At 50.0% G+C, this 24,464-nt stretch overlaps 2 protein-coding genes across 7 annotated transcripts in view; one reads left to right on the top strand and one right to left on the bottom strand.

Annotated features, from left to right (window-relative positions):
- Window positions 1-395: 395 nt before the first annotated feature.
- Window positions 396-19,859, top strand: LOC116953395 (uncharacterized). Of its 2 annotated transcripts, none has more exons than XM_032973562.2 (10): window positions 396-612; window positions 1,532-2,506; window positions 7,352-7,442; window positions 8,018-8,181; window positions 8,992-9,062; window positions 9,833-9,891; window positions 11,516-11,671; window positions 13,053-13,340; window positions 15,265-15,501; window positions 17,801-19,859. In XM_032973562.2, exons 2-10 carry the CDS (start codon window positions 1,622-1,624, stop codon window positions 17,839-17,841), a joined length of 1,992 nt encoding a protein of 663 aa, XP_032829453.2. In that variant the 5' UTR covers window positions 396-612; window positions 1,532-1,621; the 3' UTR covers window positions 17,842-19,859. The 2 variants fall into 2 exon arrangements, with proteins under 2 accessions (XP_032829453.2, XP_032829454.2); XM_032973563.2 differs by having other exon boundaries at window positions 397-612; window positions 13,106-13,340.
- The window catches only part of TAB2 (TGF-beta activated kinase 1 (MAP3K7) binding protein 2), a 62,942-nt gene continuing 58,251 nt past the window's right edge, over window positions 19,774-24,464 (bottom strand). For all 5 annotated transcript variants that reach the window (XM_076074973.1, XM_032973561.2, XM_076074974.1 and 2 more), the window contains one exon: window positions 19,774-23,328. In XM_076074973.1, coding sequence (XP_075931088.1) covers window positions 23,180-23,328 — 149 coding nt within the window. In that variant the 3' untranslated portion in view covers window positions 19,774-23,179. The remainder of the gene's footprint in view (window positions 23,329-24,464) is intronic.

Genomic DNA, 24,464 nt, shown 5'->3' with positions numbered 1-24,464 from the left:
TTTTTTTTCTGATGCTCGCAGAAGCAGCAGCAGCATCCAGGTCTGAACAAAGACATCGACCACCGATTTCGTGTTGCTGCTGCCCCCCCCCCCCGGTCACCGTGGCAACGCCGGGGGGGGGGGTGCAGCGTGCGGGGATTCTCGATCCCCCCTGCCCCCTGCAGTGCAAAGACAAAGATCCCCCGGGTAGCCTCTAACAGACTGTCGGGGCAAGTGCTGTGAGCGTGCAGCAGCTGTGAAGGCCGGCACGGCACCACGAGGGGGTGGGTGTCCAGCAACCGCGCCCGGCCGCCTTTGTCTCCCCAGTAGCGATGTCTTTACTACCGCTCCCCACTATCACCCCCCCTACCTACCGTGCACATCCCCCCCCCACACACACCCACCCACCCACCCCTACCCCCCTCTACACCCCACCCACACCATGCAGGTCACTTCTGCAGCTCCATGTGGGCTTGACGAGGAGGAGGAGGGGGGTGGAGGCTACAAGAGGTCGTGGATTAGCAACCACGACCATCATCATCATCGTCGCTGTCTCGGCTCCTGCTCGGCCGTGGGCTCGGAGGCTCTGGATGTGAGCGCACGGACGAGTGAAGGGGGCAAGCATCAACGCGAGTGAGTGATTTTTGCGTGCGCGCGTGTACATTGGACTTCTTTCGCACCGTACGTGGCCAACCGTGCTATTCGGAGGCGCCGTTTGTGTGCGCGTGCGGCAGTGCAGCGGTGAGCGCCCCGCGTTACGAACCCGGCGAGCCGAGTTCGCTTTCCGCTCGCGGCCAACACCGGTGACGATGATTATCTGAAACCGGTCGTGGGCCTCCGCGAGGTCGACTCAGCCTCAAGTGAGGAACCGGTGCGGTGCGGTAAAAACAAAAAAACATCAGCGCTAGGGAGACAAAGGCGGCTCGGCGTGGTGCTGGCCACCCACCCGCTCGTGTGTCGTGCCACTCGCTGACAGCACTTGCCCCAATGGTTTGTTTCTGTTTGAGGCTATACGGGGGTGGGGGTGGGGGGTGTTTGTGTGTGTGGAAGAGACAAGCTTTCCAATTTGACAGTCTTTTTTTCAACTCAATTTGAAAAATAATAAGAAAAAAAATTATTGCCAGCCTTTCTATCAAACCAAAATTGGAGCAAAGCCTTCCGGACAGGCAGGCAGGCCGTGTTGGTCTTGGCGGTGTTTCTGACCAAACTTCGTCATGCTGGTCAATGTGGATTGGTGAACCGGGGGTCAGATATCGCCCGCCACTGATGTTAACCGCGGCTGCCAATCAAATCCAGGTAGCAAGGTTGACAGCACAATGCAAACGCATCACAGTGTCACCGCTCAACTCAATAGCACACGTTCCCTTATTCTATAATGTTTGCCGTTGTTGGTTAATATTACACGAAGCTTAAAAGGATTTGTATTTATTTGATTAAATTACGTTTGGTTTCTTTTCTACTGCCCAAAGTACCACGGGTTCTTACGGCCACGTTGAATGTCCACGCGGTCAATGATTCATCGGCCGTTCACGCCTCCCTCTTTGTTTCACAGGAGGGGGCGGACGAGTTTGGCGGATATTAGGACATCGTAAGCAGCAGCAGCAACAACAACAACAAAAGTACATCTTGCGCTCCCCGCGGCATGTCCATGTGGAAGGCGCCCACCAACAGCGTGTTCGAACCCCGCAGCTACGACAACCGTGAGAGTCTGGCGCGCAAGTTTGCAGCTTGGCAGAATTGCCTGCGCTCGAATGGCGAAGGAGAAGATGATGAGGACATCAGCGCCACAGAAACACAACGACCGAGCTCGTACGATGTGCCCGCTTCCGAACGAGCAGCCGCATACGGCCTTTACGGGGAGACAACTCTGGAGGATGACCCCCCCGGTCCAGGATCGCGTTTTGACAAGAGTCACCGCAGTTCAGGTAGATTATATTCGGAGCATTCAGGCTTGAATGGTGCACGCTTTGCTGGTGAAAAGTTGCTCCCGTTACATCCTGCGTGGGACGAGAGAGGCGTTAGCACGCATGTCGGTCACTCGCGCACCGCTCCGTCCGCCGTGGACACCGAGACTTTACCGTTTCGCAAAAGTGGCATCGTCGAGATTCCCACGCATCTCCCGCTCGATTCTTCCGCCTCTGCCAAGAACAAGACGCCGTCGCACGCCATCGACTCCGACTATGAGCAACGCCTTTCCCAGGGGCATGCCGGAGAGCGATCGGTGCGCACGAGCTGGACAAGAACACTTGCGCCTCGAGTGCCCGAAAGTTTTGAGCAGCTGCTGAATTCACAGTTTGAGAATGCCCTCTCCAAATTCAGCTCCCTCGTCCCTCTCGAGCCACGAGGGTTTCCCCTGCGCGGGAGCAGCTCGCCCGTGGAGACCGAGAGGGCCGCGTATCGGACATTGGACGGCTCGTCGGATGGGATGTCACTCATCGCGGGGGAGTGCACCGCCCGACGGTGGGATTACGAGATGCCAAGTGCAGGAGACACGGTGTCTGCACTGCTGGAGTTTGGCATTGTCCAGGTCTGCCTCCGCCACTGCACATTTAACAATTACATTATAATCACGATTGTTATAATGATAATGTACTTACTTATCGAGGGAAGGCACACCGAGTCGTAGGACTCGTCATCAATACTGTATCCTCGTACAGATGGAAACAGATGGCGATGAGTCCACTTTCTGTACTGCCTTCTCCTGGCAATCCAGGGTGCCATGCCCTTGACGTGTCAAGGTGTCATACCTTGATGCTCACGGGTAGAGAGTTTAACAACATTTGTGGTGGCCTATGTGGTGACCCATAACCACCAACCCTTGACCGTGACCTCCTGCCAACGTGGCCTCGACACTTCCCCATTGCCTCGAAGTGCACCTGGCCTGGCACAAGCACCTCGGTGCGAGGTAATGATAAGTGCCTTGCGCTATGAACTCATCAAACGCCGAGTTATATTCTTGGCCATGGTTGACATACCGTGTTAACCCATGCGGTTTACCCCGTATTCTTGTACAGGGAAGTTGAGTTTTCAGGTCCATGCAGCGTACAGCCGTTTCAACACGGAGCAAAACAAAAAAAGTGCCGATTTGTTTGTGTTTCTCCTTTGTGATGGAACTTTGTAAGATGAACGTTGAGATTTACAAGGGCACGGGGTGACCAATAAGGTCTGCATTGGTCTGTAGTAAGGGAGGCACTGATAAGGGGTTGACATGTATGGGTTGACATAGGTGGCGAGTGACGATGAACTTGTCCTGCCCCCCCCCCCCATCACCTTCACCAGCGTGGTGAAGTATGGTCAAACAAGCGCCGTGACCGACATGGCGTTGTGTAGGTCTTAGCCCCACATTTCAGGAAACGATGACACTTCCATGCACCAACGAGGTCCTTGAGATCTTCTGATCCCCTTCGTATTCCGAGGTCGAGGCTCCGTTCCGTTCCTGCGGGTGATCGGGCTTTCGCCAGTGCAGCTCCAAGACTTACGGAAATGCGTTGCCTCTGATCACTACAAGGCAATCACAATCTCTAGAGCTATTTAAATCTGCCCTGAAAACTCACCTCTTTAAAATAGCCTTTCCCCCCATAGTTCCCGGTCGTTTAGGCTGGCTCCCGAGTTTTTTTCCCAGCTTTCCATACCCGGGTGCACATTGGGACCCTTGCATGAAATGCTCCTTACAAATGTAAATTATGATTATAATAAATCCAGCAGTGGATTGACAAAGGGGGGTTATTCTAAATTGCAGGTGTAACAACTTCTGTGTGTGAAACAACAGGTGTCAATTTTAATTGGCTTTTACCTTTTGATTTAAAGCTTTCGTGACTGCAGGGATTCATATTCTTGGTTCTTTCGGTAAAGTCACGTAGAAGGGAAACAATAAAATAATACAAATATAAAACAATAAAATTCTCACGACGCCTTGTGTTGCAGTCGTGAGAATTGTATTGTTTTATATTTTCATTATTTTATTGTTTCCCTTCTACGTGACTTTACAGAAAGAACCAAGAATATGGCTTTTACCTGTTGGCAGTTGGCCTAATCTCCAGAAATAACAATGCTCTTGCCTCCGCAAACACTGTTGCTACGACTTCGCTTATTGTCGCAAGGTTCCTGTAGCGAGGGAAGCCAAAGCCGCTTCGGCGTTAATCTGCAAATATTGCAAACTCAAATGCTGCAGCGTAAGGCCTTCCGTTGGCAAACATAAAGGTTAACAAACTTGATTAGAAGCTTTCGTGACCACAGGAATTACTCTTTGGTTCTTTCGGTAAAGTCACGTAGAAATCAATAAAATAATAATAGAATACGACGTTTCGATTGCAACACAAGCAACCATCATCAGGTAACCAGGTGGAGAGTTGACTGTTTTGTTGGCCGACTCTCTGTTGTATTGCATTATATTTTCAAGTTAACTATGTTTGTTTTCTCATTCATTTGTACCTGATGATGGTTGCTTGTGTTGTAATCGAAACGTCGTACTCTATTATTATTTAATTTAATTTGATTCTACGTGACTTTACCGAAAGAACCAAGGAATAAAGGTAAACAATTCAATTCCACTCATGGGGCAATGGCCAGTGAATGGGAGTGGGCGCGTATGTGTCTGTGTCTTTGTGTCTGTGTGTGTCTGTGTGTGTGTCTGTGTGTGGTGAGCGGTAGTGTAGCGGTTAGCGCGCTGCGTTATGAACCCGGCGACACGGGGTTCGATTTTCGCTCACGGCCAACACCAGTGACGATTATCTTAACCGGGCCTCCCCTAGGTAGACTCAGCCTCAAATGATTACCTGGTGCAGTGTGTAAACATTGCTACTAGGGAGACAAAGGCGGTCGGGCGTGGTGTTGGCCACCCACCCCCTCGTGTACCGTTACCTGCCTTCATAGGTGCTTGCTAACAGCACTTGCCCCTACAGTCTGTTAAGGCTATATGGGGGATCTTTGTCTGTGTGTATCTGTGTGTGTGTGTCTGTGTGTGTCTGTTGTGGGGAGCGATAGTGTAGCGGTTAGCGCGCTGCGCTATGAACCTGGCGACCCGGGTTCGATTCCCGCTCACGGCCAACACCAGTGACGATTATCTGAACCGGTCCCAGGCCTCCCCTAGGTCGACTCAGCCTCAAATGAGTACCTGGTGCGGTGTGTAAACATTGCCACTAGGGAGACAAAGGCGGTCGGGCGTGGTGCTGGCCACCCACCCCCTCGTGTACCGTTCCGGCCTTCATAGATGCTCGCTAGCAGCACTTGCCCCAACGGGGGATTTTTGTCTTTGTGTGTCTGTAACAGTCCAGCAGTCTGTAAAAGGCGATATGGGAGGATCTTTGTCTTTGTTTGTATAAAGTCAAAGTATAGAGCGCGTCTCGACTCCACACTCTCTCACCCACCCTTCCATTTATCTTCATATTCAGTTGACCTGTACCCCCGGCATTGCATAAATGGGTTTAACACTCACAACATTTGGGCAACATGGTGCAAGTGCAGCCCTTAAGCCAATCAACTTCATGGGGATTATTTGACCATACTTCACCACACTGTCGAGTGCGAGTTGCTGAATGCGAGGAGCACTGACAATGGGAGCCTCGTGCAGTGCAAGCAGTGGGATTTGCTGGGCTGTCCCTTTCCCTGACAATTCAGGCCCCACGGCAGCCCTACACGGTGATCACCCACCATAGCTCTTACTGTATCAGGGCTCAAACCTGCTTATCTTCTGAGACCTGACTAGGTCGAGTACATTCCGGGCGATTTTGGTCATCCACTAAGCTACAGCTTTTGAGTGACGATGGGGTAAAATAAAAATATTCGTTTACGCACCTGTCCCCAAAATAGTTGCCGGTTCATTTGATAAACCTACCACGCAATTGTACATCCCGCAGCGTTTGAATTGTGGCTACTGTATTCACGACCAATATTATTCGTGATAACGTATTTTTTTGTCGGGGGGGTGGGATCGCGTCAGTATAAATGTGTCGTTAACCCGCCACCACACGACAGCCAACAAGTAAGGTTTGTCACGCAAACAAAACGTGCCAATGAGTCACCGTTTCAGCACAGCGGTGTGCTGCAGTAGTAACGTGACAAACCTTACTAATTGGCTGTGTCGGGTTGTGGTGGGTTTACGAAATATTTATACTGACGCGATCTAACCCCCCCCCCAAAAAAAACGTTACCCACTGCGTGTGGCCACAGTTCAATCACTGCGGCATCGACTTTGCTTCAGCACAGCGTTGTGCTGAAGTAGTAAGTCGTTGGAACGTTTTGTTTTCGTGACAAACCTCAGTAATTACCCGTTTCGGCTGGTGGTGGGTCAACGACACACATTTACGCTATCTAACACAACAACAACAAAAACAATCCCTTATCACGTGGCTACACGCACGCAGCCCATGCAAACGCGTTGTCGCGAGATTTGCGCTTTTAAAAAGACGCGCGCGGCTGTCGCACGCCCACCCCACGGGCAATTCCACATGATCGGCTTAAGCAAATCCCCCTCCCGCGCATCTAAATTTAGCGCACAGCACCTTCGACGTTCGCATCACGCACGCCCGGCATTAACCCATCGGCCGACGTGCGGACCCACGGCGCCGTGCCGAGTCCGCCGGCACCGAACGCCGGCGGACTTCGAAACTTCGACGAGCGACCTCGGATGCGTCGCGCCCCGCGCAAGTTTGGCGGGCAGAGGCCGGTCTTTTCGACGAGATGGCATCGGTCTTCATCGCCCTGGGCGTCGAGTGGGCACTGCGCTCCTCGCTGTGCCACTTCGGCCTGCACTGGGTTTGTATTTTTTTTTTCTACGTCGCCGCATTTCATTCGGGTGTGCCGTGTCGACCCCCACGGGGAAACTCCGATCCGTTGCGTGCGGCGATGCCGTCGCTTGGCTTGGCTTCGCGTGGGCCATGACTGATGGAGCTGTCTGTGGGTTGCGCGTTGGTTAACGGGCTGTGCGCAATTGAGAGGTCAATGGAGCTGGATTCCGGCTATTGTTTGCCATTATCTTACAGCCGGTGTTCATCACAGCGCAGTGAGGATTTATGCAAGATAAGGTGATGTCGGTGCAGGCCGATAATCATCGTTTCGAGTACGCTTTGCTGTACGCGTATTCTATGCGGCACGACCGAATGGCCGTGCTTGCCTTAATGCAGTCTTTTTCCAATCTCCAGTCCTTTCGCCGCATCCCACTCCAGGTTTTCCACCCACACCGCCAATCGGACGCAGTTACGATGCGTAATGCTTTCGTTTGCATTTCAATGGAGGCGACAAATGCAGAACGGCGGATTGTGGCGTGCGGGTGAATTGCTGCCGGCGGTCTCGCTCGAGATTTTATCAGCCGCTTGTCCCATCTGTCCCCCCCCCCCCTCCACCACCACCACCACCATACCGACATCTGTCACAGGCCCTGCCCCGAGTGACGGCTCTGGAAAGGCACCTGACAGAGGAGGAATCTCTCAATTCCAACTCCCCGGCCGTGCTGCGCAGGGATATAGGTGCGCCTGCTGCCCTCATTTGCAGAAAGACAGGAGCGAGGATTCTTGCCGTGCCCTGCGACCACAGTCATGGCTTCTCCCAGTTTCGGGCTCATGATATGGCCTTCGTCTGGACACACACACACACACGAATGTACACGTAACTACGACCCACCACCACAACCGCACACGATAAACTACCTTGAAAAGAGGATGATCCTGGGAAAGCCAGAACACGTGGCGACTGTCGGGAGAAAATCAATGAGGCGTGTCCTCTTCAGGGTTTCATTTCTCGCTCGATATTTTCCGGAACGCTGCTAGCCTGGGCTTGTGCCTTGGGAATATGGGATCATTGGCATGACACACGACCACGAGAGTACATGGTACGCCAATCCACAACGATTCCTCTTTTTTTTTACTGTACTCCGTATTCGCACACACCACCGCAGTATCATGGGGACAAAAATTAGGCGAAGATGGACGTGGCGTGGTTTGTCAAAACTATTTCCCCGGAGCAACGTTCCGGGACCTCTTGCGGCTGAAATGAATCACTGGGCCGCGTTCACCTTCCCCCCCACCCACCCCCACCCGCACAGACGATCTGCGGGCCCAGGTGGAGGAGCTGCGAGTGGCTAGCGAGGGGCTCGTGGCATCGCTGTCTCGCGCCGAGGGCGAGATCTCCGCTCTTCGCCGTGAGCTGCAGCGCCGTGACCTTCGTGCGGACGAGGTCGCGAGGGAAAACCGCGCACTCAGGGAGCAGGTGAACGAGACGACGGGCAAAATCCGGTGGTGGCGGCGATATGAAATCCGCACGACGGGAAAATGCGTCTGTCCGTCGGGGGGGGGGGGGGGGTCAGTCTGTCGGTCACAGGGCTCACCTTAATAGATTTTGGCTCATTCCGACTGCTAGGCACCCACGAATTCTGATATTCACGATAAGCATCGTATGACCTACAGTCCTTAGGTGAAGAAAATGTTGATAGAAATGTGTTTCACTTTGCTCATCTTATGGGGTATTAGAAACGTCTAAATTATCTCCCATTTCAAGTGAGGAATGGGGAGAATTTAAGTTGAAAATGCATACGCATTTTATACTTGTGGTTGGTTGTGGGTAAAATATAAATTTAAATATATAGATGGACAAAAGTCCGTTTTATCACATTTATATGGAATACAATTTGTCCATAAGACTCGTTTCAGTCGATAATTTGCCCACTTACACAAACGGTTACTGGAAAACACCGGTCTCCGAGCCACCGGGCGTGTCAGAACGTTGCAACATATAGAGTTCTGAAGCTCGCTGCCATGGCGAAATCTGCGACTGCCAATGCGACCTCTCATCCATAATATAGGTTTTTTTTGGGGGGGTTAAATCGTTTAAAAATAAATGCGTCGTTAGCTCGCCACCACCCAACTGGTAAGGCTTGTCACGTTAAACAAAAATGTGCCAACGAGTTGCTACTTCAGCACACCGGTGTGTTAAAAAGAAAAACCGCAACATTTACGATTTAAGATTACCGTGACATTTTCGCGACCTCTGACCCCGCCCGCGCGTCGTGACGCTGTGCAGGCGGACCGACTGCAGGGCGGCAGGCAGGCGGGCACCCAACCCGGCCCACACGAGTTGGCCCTTCTCCAACGGTGCGGCCGCACTCTCCAGCACTCGCACACGCCCTTAACTAAACTATAAACTATTTTATTTTACAGGTTAAGGCCCACTGAGCTACTGTAACTCTTTTTTTTTTCAGAAGCGACCTGGCCACAAGTGATAGTGCAGCGAGGTGGTTTAATCGTGTGGAAATGTATTGCAGCCAAATACCCTGAAACGCATGCTGTCGATTCTAAAACGTGTGGAGGCGAAAACTTCTTTCGCACCTTACGTAGACAACCGTTCTAAATGGGGGTACGGCTGAAGGACAACAAACACAAAAAGCAGTTCTAAATACATCCTTCTCCATTACAACATTTTTCGTGCTATTTGTTTTTTGGCTGTTTGACACATTGCGCCTTTGGGCCTGTGCTCAGCAATTGTTTAATATACATGAAGGCCCTCGAAATGTATAGAATCCCGATTGTGCTATCGGCATCCAATCACGAGACGAATTACCCATTCAGATCTCTCACAGAGCGGTACAATCCTTGGTGCTACAGAACGGCCCAAAGAAGTGGCTATCACGGAGCTACTTCTGAGATCCCTTCAAGTGACCTCTGACTCATACAGTTAAAGGGCAGCACTTTCCCACTCGCCCTGCAGCAGAGAGTAATGTTCGTCGCACGGCAGTCAAACTGACATTTCTATTCAAAGCTGGAGTTTAGTCAAATTAAGTGCAAAACCAAATTCAAAGGTCTGATTGATGCTGCTGCTGTTGCTGATGATCAACTCATGTGCTACGCTTTGTCGTATTCGTTAGGTTTGCAAGCCAAGGCACAGAGGTGCACACCAACCCCGACTTCTCTGCGTGGGATGGTGGTAAGCTTCACATCGAGCCACGGACCGTCTTTTGGTCCAACACCAATGGAGACTAGGCTCTAAGAAAAGCCGTCTCGGGTGTGGACCAATCAAATTCAAGGACAGTGCATATTATTATCACAGTTGTCTTTTTTGTTTGCATTTTGACTGCTTGTGTTGTGGTTATTGCAAACATGATGCCTTGAATAAAGGTGTCAGTTTTTGTGCCAGTTAAAAGGGTAAAACCTATTACTACGTCAACAGCTGCTTTCAACAAACAAACAAAACCAGCTGCATTCGTTTTTGAAGGGAACACAAACAACATCGACAACATCAACAAATCCCCTCCCCACGATTTGATCTGAACAGCAGGATCGCGGCGGCTCAAGTGGCCGCTGCTTTGTGCACGTAAAAAAACCACAACAGCGGCAGCAATGGTCCCTGTGGAGAACCGTGCGGTTCCCGTGATGTCGACACACAAAGCGTGTACACAATGCGCGCGCGCGTGTGTGTGTCGATGCGCTTCGTGCACATAATGTATGTGTGCATGAGAATCGCGTCAGACGTGGCTTCCTTTTCAAAAGCGTAAGGTGCCCACTCCGTTTTCTCAACATGTTTCGACTGAGGGTCTGCAGTCTGGAATCACAATCACCACAGGATATTTGTAACCTTCCCCCCCCCCCATAATTTCCATGCACGCCCTGGCGATATCGCTGCAATCCGCACAGCATCTACTGCCGCCTTGGATTGGTCGGAGGACCTTAACATTCAATTATGACATCATCTATACAAACTGTGGCTTACATGCCGTGCGAAATAATAATGTATAACTTAGTGCATTCCGTATTCGCGCCGTTCTTAAAGCGCAATGCTATCCACGAAGGGAGACGCTATTTTCGACAGACACAGTCCGCGCTAGTTTCGCAGCTGAGAGCGATGCTGCTGCATGTGTAATTCCCCCTCGATAGTTTGCGGTGAAGTTTTTTTATTTATTTGGCAAAACGTTGACCGGAACGCAATTCCTTACGTCTTTTCGAACGACACCACGGGATCTTTAACGTCCGTTTCGAAGCAAACGGCGCGTATTTTACGGTCAACAAACCTGCGGTATTAACCACGGCGGCCTGTCAGATAACGGACGATGAACATCCGCAATGAGCGACAAAGCGCGCTACCCGCTTAGCGACACATCACCGCCCCTGCGGTTTCGAGCATCAGGTCGGCGCAACCCAAGAACTCCTGATGAGGACTGCATGGAATTCATGGACTGCCCATGCGCGTGTGCGTGCGTGTGTGTGTGCGTGTGTATGCACCGGGAGCGGTAGTGTAGCGGTTAGCGCGCTGCGCTACGAACCCGGCGACCCGGGTTTGATTCCCGCTCACGGCCAAAACCAGTGACGATGATCTGAACCGGTCCCGGGCCTCCCCTAGGTCGACTCAGCCTCAAATGAGTACCCGGTGCGGTGGATACAAACATCGCCACTGGGGAGACTAAGGCGGTCGGGCGTGGTGCTGGCCACCCGCCCCCTCGTGTGCCGTTACCGGCCTTCATAGGTGCTGCTCGCTAACAGCGCTTGCCCCTACAGTCTGTTCAGGCTACACGGGGGATCTTTGTCTTTGTGTGCACCGTTGCGTGCGGGCGCAGCGCTGCTCCCGCCGGAGCCGCGTTCCGCCCTCGCGTGCGCGTCCCCGGCGTCGGCGGCCAGCAGCGAACTGACGGACGAGCTGCTCAGGGGCTTCGAGGTCACGGAGGGCGGCGCGGAAGCCGGGCCGCGTCGCGCCGACGCCGCGTCGTTTGCCGGTGAGGGCGACACTCGCGCAACGCTCGGGGCGGGCGGGCGGGGCATGTGGCGTGGCTATACGTACGTACGTGCGTACGTGCGTGTGTGTGTGTGCGTTGAACTTCTTTCGCACCGTACGTAGCTGTCGAGCGTGCAGGCCGTGCAACTAAACAGAGCAGTTGCGTAAAGCACGAACACACCCAGGCAACGGAATGTAAGGGGTGGCGGGTAAACGGGTCGCGTTGTTGTTTGATCGCTGGCCGAGAGGAGAAAACTGGGGATGATGTGGAGACACCCTCAAGGGCTGCCCCCCGCCGCTCCCGCAGTGGCGGAGCGATTGTGCGCGTGCAGGCGGTGCAACTGCACCAGGCAACGAAGAGGCCGCTAAATCGGAACAGGTCGGGGCCCCACGCCGAAAACACGCGACTCGCCTCGGAGAGGATGTGTTGGGTTTGGGTGTGCGTGTTCGGTGGCTGGTGATGAATTGAGAAGTTAAGACAATTATGTTCAACCCCAGAGGGAAGGTCAGATGCTGAACATTATGCCGTAGTTTTATTGGATTCAGTAATCAAAACAATTTTGCAGACTAAACGTTTTTAAAGTGGAAATTAGGATATTACTTTTTTGTCTTGTGGAATTTTGATATGCAAGCAACTCTTTAATAAAAATGCTGTTGTCATTTACAATGTGAGTTTATATGTTGTGTTTATGATTACAAGTTGTAATATATACAGTATAGGACTTATATGTTTAATGGAATGCATTACTTGTAGACTGCATTGTGTACAATAAAATCTCACAATTTTGTGTTCAATTGGCCGTGCCTCATCTAGCCGAGTGCGATTTCTGGGTAACCCAAGTCCGGATAGCCAGTCCATGGGTTTAGTGCACTCAGAGGCTAAACGTACTGCACATGAGCTGCACAGAAGGCAAACTGTGTCTCTTCCACAGTGGTCAATCCCCAACTTTGGTGGACATGCTCTCTCACGTCTCCTCCACATTGGTCAATCCCCAACTTTGGTGGACACGTGCTCTCACGTCTCCTCCACAGTGGTGAATCCCTAACTTTGGTGGACACGTGCTCTCACGTCTCCTCCACATTGGTCAATCCCCAACTTTGGTGGACACGTGCTCTCACGTCTCCTCCACATTGGTCAATCCCCAACTTTGGTGGACACGCTCTCTCGCGTCTCCTCCACAGTGGTCAATCCCCAACTTTGGTGGACACGTGCTCTCACGTCTCCTCCACATTGGTCAATCCCCAACTTTGGTGGACACGTGCTCTCACGTCTCCTCCACATTGGTCAATCCACAACTTTGGTGGACACGTGCTCTCACGTCTCCTCCACAGTGGTCAATCCCCAACTTTGGTGGACACGCGCTCTCACGTCTCCTCCACAGTGGTCAATCCCCAACTTTGGTGGACACGTGCTCTCACTTCGAATGCCGTGCAGACAGCAGCGCCCGGGCGGAGTACCTGGTGTCCGTGCCGCTGCCAGCCATCAGACTTCCCGGGTCAGAGGTCACGAGGGTGCTCCCCCTTGCGCAGAGCAGGGCCCGCTCTGCCGACAACGTCTCGTCGTCCTCGTCGTCAGCGGCGCCCCGGGGATGCCCGGCCCGAAGCGAGTCGGTCAGCACGCTGGCCGGTTCGGCCTCCAGCCGCTTCAACACCCCTCTGTCGGCCAGCCGGTGAGGACGCGTAGAGGGCTTCCATTATGTAAACTGTGTTATTTAAATTGTGCAAGGTAAGGCCCCACTCGAGCTACGTAGCTAATTTTTTCAGAAGTGACCTGGCTATCACAAATGATGGCACAACGAAGTGGCTTATCGTCATGTGGAAATGCCAAACACTCTAGACGCAACGTTGATTCTAAATGTGGAGGGAGAAACCGGAAGACCGGGAGAAAAAATCCACTGCGGCCACGGGGAGAGAAAATGCTAATTCCAAATACACAGCAGGCGTCAGGGTCGGGATCGAACCCAGGACCTCCTGTATACCAGGCGAGGTAGTTAACATCTTGCCACCGTGGCAACCAATTGTGAGTCACGATCAATGTGATAGAGGGAGGAAATGATTTGCAGTCCACGAGGATGCACGGAGTTGCAGAGGTCGCGTAACAATAACATTGCGTGGTCGCGTGGATTCTTCTGCAGGTCCTCCGGTTTTTCCCTCCACATCTATAATCAATGTGCGTTTCGAGTATTTGGCTGCGATACATTTCCGCGCGATCAGCCACTTAGTCGAGCTATCATTTGTGATAGCCAGGTCGCTTCTGATAAAGAGGGAATAGCTCAGTGGGCATTACCTGGTCAAAAAACATCGTTTAGTTTTGGGTTTATTGAGGTGCATGGATTTGTGGAAACTGTAAAACTTGGACCCAGAATGTGTCCGATCTCATGAACTTTCGGAAGCTATTTACATTATGAGACCTCCTTTGCCAGTAACAAGATATAGTAATAGGTTTTACCCTTTTAACTGGCACAAAAACTGACACCTTTATTCAAGGCATCATGTTTGCAATAACCACAACACAAGCAGTCAAAATGCAAACAAAAAGAGACAACTCTGATAATAATATGCACTGTCCTTGAATTTGATTGGTCCACACCCGAGACGGCTTTTCTTAGAGCCTAGTCTCCACTGGTGTTGGACCAGAAAACGCCAAAAGGCGTACAACTCAAAAACAGCGCACTATCAGAGTATTGAGGGCTCGGGGTGAGCATTTACATTGAGACCTCCTTTGCCAGTAACAAGATATAGTAATAGGTTTTACCCTTTTAACTGGCACAAAAAAAACTGACACCTTTATTCAAGGCATCATGTTTGCAATAACCACAACACAAGCATTTTCACTGCTTGTGTTGTGGTTATTGCAAACATGATACCTTGAATAAAGGTGTCAGTTTTTGTTCCAGTTAAAAGGGTAAAACCTACTACTATTTCGGAAGCTAACTCAGTAAACCTAGAATCGTTTGGTCAACGTTGGTCCAACGATTCCAGCCACATGTCAACGTTGGCCCAACGGCGCATGTTTACTGGTCGGGCGGGTCGAGCCTGGATACATTTCTTGGTTCACCAACCATGCAACAGCAGCTTGTTTTCGCCTCTGCGGCTCTGTGGTGGGCAGCAGAGGGCAGTGCAGCAAAATCCTTCACCACCCCGCACTGACGACCACAGTGACATTGTTACGTAACCTCCAAGACCCACACGGCATGAGGAAGTCCTCAACTAGCAATGGATTGGTTGGATTCGCAAAAGGGCCGTACATGCACAACGTTGCGCAAATGTTGCACGTGTTGACACCTTTGAGTGATGCACTGCGGGGGTACAGATCAACCTGAAGATGGAGACAAATGGAGGATGGACGGGCGAGCGAGCGTGGAATCGAGACACGCTCTATACTGTGAAGCTAAAACAATGGGCTGGGCCGGTTCGGAAAACCGCCAATGGAAAACCACCCATTACCGAGGAGGTCCCGCGCTGACCTGGCCCGGCTCGGATGCGACCGTGGAAATGGGGTACAAGGGTCAGAGATGCGTGGGCAGTGAATGGACGCCAATCGCCCGACACCCTATCCCTCCTCCTGCCCTCCTGCCCTCCTCCCCCCCCAAGGTTCACGGGCGATGCGAGCTGCCGCGGCCGCCCCTTCGCCCCACGCTCGGCGAGCGACCTGCGCGTGGGTCACAGGGTCAAGTTCACGCGCTCGGGCGGGCGGGTGGCGCACGGCACCGTCAAGTACGTGGGCTGCCTGCCCGGGCGCGAGGGCTCCTACCTGGGCGTCGAGATCGAGGGGGAGGCCGAGCCGAACCGCCACGACGGGGAGTACGACGGGCGCAGATATTTCCGCTGGTGAGCGACACCGCACCGATAGCTCGCCACCTATTTATTATTTTTTATTTATTTGGCCAGGTAAGACCCGCTGAGATGTAAAAAAACATTTTTCAGAAGCGACCCAGCCACGAATGATAGCTCAACGAAGAGGCTCATCATGTGTAAATGTATAGCAGTCAAATACTGTGCATGGTGGTACGTTGATTCTACACGTGGAGGGGAAAAAAACAGGAGGGTCCGAAAAAAAATCCACACGACCATGGGGAGAGACATGCAAACTCCAAATATACAGGCGTCAGGATCGGGATCGAACCCACCAGCTGCATACCAGGCGAGGGAGTTAACATCTCACCACCGAGAAACCGCTGCACAGAAAAGGGCCAAAGCCAATCAGTTGGTTTTGGGGCTCACGGGGTGTAGGTAGTGGGTATTTAAGATTAAGTGCCTCATGGGTTGTCTCCTAAAGAGTTCTTGAGGTTGGTCATTTCCGTATTTTGAAAGCCTCTGGTATTTCCCACGATTCTCCCATTCTTTTCAATGATTCAGTTCCCGTGGCGATTCCAAATATCGCCACGAGATGGCGCACGAGCATTGTAAGCATCCCAATTCAAGTGAAAGGGCATTTCAACTTGGGAATTGCCGATTCCTGCGAGAATCGCCCATGGTGCAATCGTGGAATCCCAGTAAGAATTTACCCAGGACGAGATACGATAGGAAAAACCGGTATGTATCTAACAATATTCGTACATAACAGTACACACCTACTGTTACTTACAGAACATTGACGTCTTTTGCCAAGAACAGGGTTATTGTAATTAAATATTTAGTTATCAAGTATTTCGCACCTCCGATTATCACGTTTGGCTTCGTACGGCGCAAAATAAATTCAACACACATACATAATACTATTACAATTCGTAGTTTTAACAGACACAGTCGTCTATAGTAAGGCATGTACATGTGCAGTCCGTTTGTTAATTAATCCACTGCTGCATGAGGGCCTTTCCACGCCGTTTGGGTCGTGGGGGTTATTTGACCATACTTAACCACGCTGGTCAGTGCAGGTGGAGCTGTCCAGCGCCTGGTTGCCCACGATGATTCCCAAGCATACTCTGAAGCGTGCGTATGTGGGGATTAGAGGCTGCAATCGTTTTTTTTTTTTAACGGCAGCTCCCTTTGCTAGGGCTGTAGCAGAAACTCACAACATTCTTAATCACAAGTTAGCAAAGTCTAAAATCGTAAATTAAAACAATAATATTCCAACCGTCCCTATGTTACATAAAACGCAATTACACAATGCATTGCCAATCTTGATTTGAGGCTTTTGTGACGGCAGGAATCCATACTCTTTGGTTCTTCCGGTAAAGTCACGTCGGTATAAAATAGGTAGAAAAATAAAATTACATATCACGACGTTTCGATCGCAACACAAGCGGTCGTCTTCAGGCGGAAAAAAATAATAATAATAATCCAGCAGTGCAACTGCTGAACCAGCAGTGGAACCAGCAGTGGAACCAGCAGTGGAACCAGCAGTGGAACCAGCAGTGGAACCAGCAGTGGAACCAGCAGTTCCACTGGATTATTTTGGATGTTTTTTTCCGCCTGAGGATGACTGCTTGTGTTGCGATCGATTATTTATTGTATGTTTCTACCTACGTCATTCTTGGTTAATTAGCTTGCAGCCAATTGATGCAACTGGGCGCGTGTCCAAGTCCGTGTCATAGTAACACCACTGCCCGCCAGGGTCATTCGCCGGCACCATTATAGCACGGTTGGCTACGTACGGTGCGAAAGAAGTTCAACATACAGGGACTCCTCTACTTACGAACGAGTTAGGTTTCAGAGGTCTGTTAAATCCAACTTTACTCCTGTCGATTCCATACATGTTGTACAGCATGTGCACTAAACATTGGGAATGGCTTTAAAAGCTGTATACTCTCCCGTAGATGCCACTGGTTCTTCATTTTCTGCAGATGTAGATACCACCACCGCCATCTATTGCGCGGTGGTTGAACTTACAACTCTCGGTCCGCACAAGCAACTAGACTTACGGACAGGTTTGTTCGTATCTCTGAAAGTTCGTATTCCCCAGGCTACTTTTGAAAGCCATCGCCCAGCTCACTCGGCGACCTCGAGCTGAACATCGCGACGTTGCTAAACTCCCCACAACATACGAAGGAAGCGCAACGCCTCCTGTATCGCAGTCAGACGCGCCACCACACGGAGCAACCTGCACTCCACAATGTATCTGTTGCTACCAAACCCTTACCGCTCCGTTTGTGTGTCTCTGTGTGTGTGTGTGCGCGTCTTTGCGCAGCAAAATCAACAGAGGCATATTCATCACATGCAGCCGGGTGATCATGGCGTGGGAGTGAGGTGGGAGGGAAGTCGCTCTCCGTGCTCGCTGTCGTCACGTGGCACGCCAAGGCTCCCTCCGCATCAGCGCTTGCGGATTTACTCCCCGCACGACGAATCTCAACATCTCCGTGAATTCAGGACCGAGCGACGGCTCCGCTCCCACTGCTTGTGTGACCTCCGCCTCGAAACGCGTTTTGAACTGCACGGGGGGTTATTATTAAATAGGGGGGGGGGGTACTTTTGAGATGGAGATTGGTGATCTCTCGCATACAGTATTTTACATTCATGGTATAACGGCTTCCCTTGAGCTTTACCTTCAGTAGATTGAGGTCATCATTTGGAGGTGTAACGATTAAATGTGCCTGGTGATTTAACAAATTGTTTCGATTCAGGGCCATGACTCATTAATGAATTTAGATGGCCTAAATTTCGTCCCAAATTGTGCTCTCGGCATTGTGTCGTGAGAGAGAAAGTATTCATCGGGATCCCTTGTAGAGCAGTTGCAACTCGTGGTCGAAGAGGCACGGTCCATGCAAGCGGATATCATCACAGCTACCTCCGAAATCTATTTCAAGCGAAATCTGGTCCACACAGCAGAGGGCAGCACTGCCCTACCCTCCCGAGCACTAAGGAGAGCGTTACTCAATTGGGACGAAACATAGCAAATCATTGCAAATGAGACTATCCCGGTATTTTTACTTCTCTCCGGGGTAAACAAAAAAACGAATGTCTGCCGCATGACAGTCAAACTAACGTTTTTACTTTTATTCTCAGAGGTGGAAAAGTTGCCAAATTAAGAGCAAAACCAAATTTATCACGATGGGGGTTTTGTGTAGTCACTGGCTACTTGGGGTAAGCCCATGATCTCAATACACTTAAAAACCCAGTTTAATCACAGGCAGCTACTTGAATTTGAACCCATGATCTCCGTGGTACTCTGACATCTGATTCACCTGGTTCAATTTAGTTTATACGTCGAGGTGAATGGTAGCACGACAAACGGTTGCATGGGGTGGTCACATGAACGACATATACAATACAAAACCTCCCTCGATTCTTCACCAATGTGATGTACATATCGCAAGCTGAAGCAGCAGCATTAATCAAATAACCGATGCATCATTACACCACTAAGGTAATGCCATCTCAATTGCAGCGAATTAAAAAAAGTCTCAAATATTTACCAACAACACACGGGGTCTGAATGCCTGGGCAGTTTCAGAGTGAAAGAGTGCAACTCTGTGCGTTGTCACCAAATTTTGCGTGCACGTGCTCCTTAAAAAAAACAAATAGCGCCACAAGAGCTGGTCTTTTGTGCGTTCAACCTCAGCAGAGGAGGTACCTGGCAACATCCCAGTGTTATTTAAAAAAAGGCATGCTCGTACAAAAAAATGTGTTACGAGATTAATATTACATTTCTGGAAAGTCTTATATAGCACGCAATAAATGTCATGAAATGTGAGCGGCGGGGGGCAGAGGTGAGCACGGTGCGCTACGAAGCCAGCAACCCAAGCACGATTCGCAGCCACGGCTAACATCAGTGGCGAGTGATATCTAAACCCCTCCCCCCCACGCCTTCACCAACCCGCACTGACCAGCGTGAAGTATGGTTAAACAACTCTCATGAATGTCATGGCTTGGGGAAGACTTTCAGCCAGTACTGACAAAGGTCTGACAAGGCTCCCTTCTTCAATATGAAAGTGTACTAAAATTATTTAAAACGCAATTCTGGATTGCTGCACACTTATCATATTACGTCTCATGTGATGAAAGCGGCTGATGCTATTATACATTTAATTACACGCTATATACCACAGTTGTTGCACACAAGTGACGCGATGACAGATAGCAGTAAAAACTGTGTAGAATCCAGCATGGGGGGAGAGGGATATGTACGGGGAGCATGCACAGTACACGTACACACAAAGGCTGTCTCATACATTAAATGAATTTAATTTTTTTTTTACACAAGAAACTATACAGGCGGGAAAAAAAATAATAAATTTAAAATAAACGCATGCTCCAAACGATGTACGTATTTTTTTTACGACAATGTACAAGGCATTTGTTTTTTGTATTGCTATATTTTCACATGTTCAGAGTAAATAAGACACATGAAGACACCAAAGCGATGGGAAGGGGGGGGGGGGGGGGAAAGCTTCGTTCAGTCCAGCTAAGGCTGTGCTCTGTAACCGTAAGCCAGCGCTTCCTTAACGCCCCCCCCACCCCCCCCCCCCCCCCCATTACGGTGGAGCATTCCACGTTCATCAATCTTCCCCAGTCGCACATAAATTTGATAAAGTAATGCACATTTCACGCAACGGGCGATTGGTAAAAGTGGAAGGCAGGACACCGGCGCACAAAAAGGGGGCCGCGTGTGGCTTCTTACTTTGCTTCTTGTAGGTAAGATGTTTCAAACTCGCCTCTCTTACCAAAATGCCATTTAAACTGTGTGCGTATATTTGGGGCGAGGGCTAACTTGTTATTGAGGCAACGATGAATGAGGTTGGAATCTTCGGAGACTCAACAGGTTGGGCTCAATGAGCAACTCAGTCTCACGGGGAGCTACTTGGGAGTGACTCAACGTCGGACGTTGCAGGGATGGCCAGAGAGCTGTCTGCACAGGCCAAGTGAAACAGACTCGGCCACGTTTATTCCTGGAGAAATGTTGCACAACAAGGCAAGGGCTCATCTGACGCTTTCATTTTTTTCTTATCTCCCCGAAACAACGCTCTGATAGCGAGGCAAAGCAATTAAAAAGAAAAACACCCTTCGAATGCCAGCAAGGTTTTTTTGCGTTTGTCTTCTGTTTAAAATGTGCACAACAGCCCCTTAAATCGATTTACTGCTGAACGAGTGCCTCCCCAAAAGTCAGTACGGGCCGTGATGTCTATTTGACCATACTTCACCACGCTTGTCAATTCTGGAAGGCAGGAAGCAACAGATGTTAAGAGCATAATATAAGTACAAAGGATGTTACTGCACTGCCCTCTGTCGACTTAAAAGTCTAAACTCATTATATATGTGGAAAAAATGGCTCCGTTTCAAGTATTTTCACTGGGAATTTTTTTTTACTGAGGCAGAGGGCCCTGTTTTAGGAATTGCGAGCACCAGTTGAAACCACCACTGATCTGCACACAGAACAAGGGTGAGCCTGCAAGTCCTTGCTCACCTTCAGCTCTGTTGAGTTCAGCGCAGCTCCTAAGGCTTACGGTAAACAAACTTTCACATCCAGCTGCACTGTGGAACATAAAACCATACGCATTGGCAATCCAGGCATTTGTGCTCCATTTGCAATGTAGGCTGCCCTGTGTGCGCCAGTCGATTAAAGCCCGTTTGAAGTGTCGTTCAGAATTAACAATGGATTATGTGGATTATGGCTCAATTTCATGCAGGGGATGTGTTTTAAATTAATGCTACAATGTACATTTAAAAATGTCTAAGTCATCGCCAGAGACGTTTTGGCATTTATTCTCTCAGCAGCAAAACGAAGAGTGTAATTTAAACCCCTCGTCAATACATCGCCGTTGCTACCTGCGGCCAAAGCAATTCACAAGAGAGCAGTGCCCGGCAGCATGATCCAACCCACGTGTGAGGGTATGGGGAAGGGTGTGTGGTTGACTAATGGGCCCGAATACCCTGCATAGCATGCCCACATCGCAACGAGTCACACCGCATAGACTGCAATGTCTTATCCGCCCGAGTGCCTTGCTGGTCTACTCGCCGATCTCTACTGGGTTTAAACCGTGGACAAGCCCGAGCCATAACTCAACTTGCTTTGTAGGCACTTATTGGGGAAGAAGGGGGGGGGGGGGGGTAGTGAGGTGGCTTTGCAGCAGAGGTTTGAACTAGGAACAGCCCCAAACCCTGACAGACACGGCCAAGTTGGAAGCTATTTGGGGGGGGGGGGGGGGTGGGAGGGGGTAATGGGGTGGTGGCTTCGATTCCTCGACAAATTAAAAAAAGACCCGAGTTTACTGGGAAGCAGACTTCAGTCACGCACTGCGCAGATGCAGACCGGACATCCGAACCATCGCTACCGACATTTGCAACGACCCTGTGTGTTCATGTGGTGAAGACTGGGTTCAAACATTACCATTATTACTATTATTCATTATTAATATACTTTGTACGTTTTTTTTAATTGCAAAAAAATTAACTTAATGAAAACGTTTGATTATTCAACACTTTTTAATACATTAAAATGCGGCCCAAACCCCACCTCGCTATTCATTTTCATTTTATATTTCATGGTTTTATATGTCTGCCAGCCATACTCCTATGGCAAAATCCAGCATTTCGTTGAAAAGAAAAATTAAAGTACCGAGCCAGACTTGGCTTGATCACGTCAATGATTGCATCCACTTGTTCATTTAAAAAAAAGAGGCCACGTGGTGATCATATAAAAATGTTTTAAACCAAAATCTCAGTGCTTAAAGAATTATTCCAGTACCCTTCTGTTAACTGTTAACAATACAGTCTGTTATCCGTGCTTAATATGACAGAAACCCCCCCCCCCCCAACGGGCATTATAATTATAATCTTGCAACTGTCATGACCCCTTATTACTATTACAATAAATTCAAATCATAAGTAATGCAGCACTGAAAGATTCATGAGGTGACAGCAGCGTGAAGCCATTTGCGTCCCACACTTAACCACGGATTGCAACTGTCCATTCGTTACTCCAAACGCGACACCTCACATTTGTTTCGTTCACCCCCCCCAAGGTCTTAATGCCGAAACCGTGTGCACTCGCCGCTTCAACTTCAACATCTGCACGCGTGGGGAGGAAGGAAGGAAGGAAAAAAACAACGCTTGCATTTTTACATCAAGTGCTCAACTCTAACCAAAATTCTCTTTCACTTAATTTTTTTAAATCAAAGTCTCTTTTTCGGTAAATCGTATGCAATTTATTATTTAACACAAAAAAAAAACAAAAGCTTTTCGCGCTTCGGGGCGCAGCGCTGGCGCCGGGAGGGGGGGGGGGGGGCTGCCGTGGCGCTCGGGCCACCGTCGGCTCCTGAGTCTCCGTCGCGCCAGGAGTCACTTGCGAGGCCTCCGGCTTCGACCGCGCTTCTCCCACGCTTCTCATCGACACGTCCCCTCTTCTTGACGTTGCCGCGCACGGCGAGACGCTCCCCGGCGCGCGATCACCCGCATCGAATCGCCGGGTTCCCGACGCGCGTCGCGGCCGGTTCGTGCCCGCAGGCGAGGAAAGCCCTGGGCCTTCTCCCCGCCGTTCGTGCCGCTCGCACCTCCGATCGCTCCGCGCGAGACGCGGCACCCCGCCCAGCCCCGCGCGTGCTCCCGCGGGGCGGGGCTCAGTGGCGAGCGGTCAGTAGTGGCGCGGCATGTCGCACTCCTCGCAGTGGTTGAGTGCGGGGTGGTTGAGGAACGTGCACGTTATGCAGCTCCAGGCCGAACCCTCCTCCTCCTCCTCGTCGCGAGCCGCAGACCCCGCCGGCCGGTCCGTCTCGCGCTGGTCTGAGTACGGGGGGGACAAGGGGGTGTGCGCACGGGGGCGCTGTGAAACGAGGTCTGCGCGCCGTGCGTAGCACAGCAGTGGCGATAATGCGTGCCTCCCGGCGCGCATTCTTGCTGTGCTGCACGTGAACATTGTTCCTCGATTAAGGTTGGCAAATGTTAAACAATGAGTCAATTGTAATCAACTCAAAAATTAAGCATTAAAAGCCCATTGATTTTGGTTCATTCAAATAGCATGAGGCAGGTGCAACAAGACAGCACAATCGGCGCAGTGCACGTGAGACAGTGCAGACGAGACAGAACAAACGAGGGTACAGACAAGGATAAACACGATATTCTGCAGACGAGATGAAACAAACGAGACTGAAAACATGAGGAACACAAAAGGTACACATTTGTATGGGTAAAAACAAACAATTGTGCCTTCGATTTAAAGCTTTCGTGACTGCAGGGATTCATATTCTTGGTTCTTTCGGTAAAGTCACGTAGAAGGGAAACAATAAAATAAAAATATAAAACAATAAAGATACTTTTCTTGCTGTGGTTTTCACACCTGATGATGATTGCTTGTGTTGCAGTCGAAACGTCGTGATAATTTTTTTGTTATGTATTTTTATTATTTTATTGTTTCCCTTCTACGTGACTTTACCGAAAGAACCAAGAATATAATTGTACCTTCATTTACAAATCCACAATTAAACTATGTATTCAAATTATAATCCCGCATCGTGATAAGCAATCTAATTTTTTGGGGGGGATGGGGGGGTTCATTCGTTGCGTGCCTATGTGGTAGAATGTATCCTTATTGCTGTTGGTAATAAGAGTACCGGAGAACAGTATGATGGGCAGTGAGTATTTCAGTGTTTTTTTACGTACTCTGCAGGTGCAAGTAAGGTTAGAGTTACTCAAAGACCAATTTGAGTAAGGTGAAGACTGCATTAAAGTTGCAAGAAAGAAAGGGGAATCAATGGCAACGTGAATAAATCAAGCACTGTCCAACAATTAAATACGGATTAAACTAAATAGACTTCTCTGTATGCTTTGCTCAATACGTTTCATTAACTACATCCTCCACCGATGCCAATCGCATTTCAAGAGAAACGAACGACAGCAAACTCATTTATTTAAAGAAAACA

This window comes from Petromyzon marinus, chromosome 51 (assembly GCF_048934315.1).
Source record: "Petromyzon marinus isolate PM22_M1 ecotype Great Lakes invasive population chromosome 51, UKy_Petmar_22M1.pri1.0, whole genome shotgun sequence".
In the NCBI taxonomy this organism is placed as follows: Eukaryota; Metazoa; Chordata; class Hyperoartia; order Petromyzontiformes; family Petromyzontidae; genus Petromyzon; species Petromyzon marinus.
Note: the sequence above shows the minus strand (reverse complement) of the source record. Positions and strands in the feature narration are given on the sequence as shown.

Coding starts and splice junctions, on each gene's coding strand:
- LOC116953395 (XM_032973562.2), top strand. CDS start 1,622: ATGTCCATGTGGAAGGCGCCCACCAACAGCGTGTTCGAACCCCGCAGC. Junction 11,672..13,052: donor CGACGCCGCGTCGTTTGCCG/GTGAGGGCGACA, acceptor TCTCCTCCACAG/TGGTCAATCCCCAACTTTGG. Junction 15,502..17,800: donor GGGCGCAGATATTTCCGCTG/GTGAGCGACACC, acceptor GTCTTTGCGCAG/CAAAATCAACAGAGGCATAT.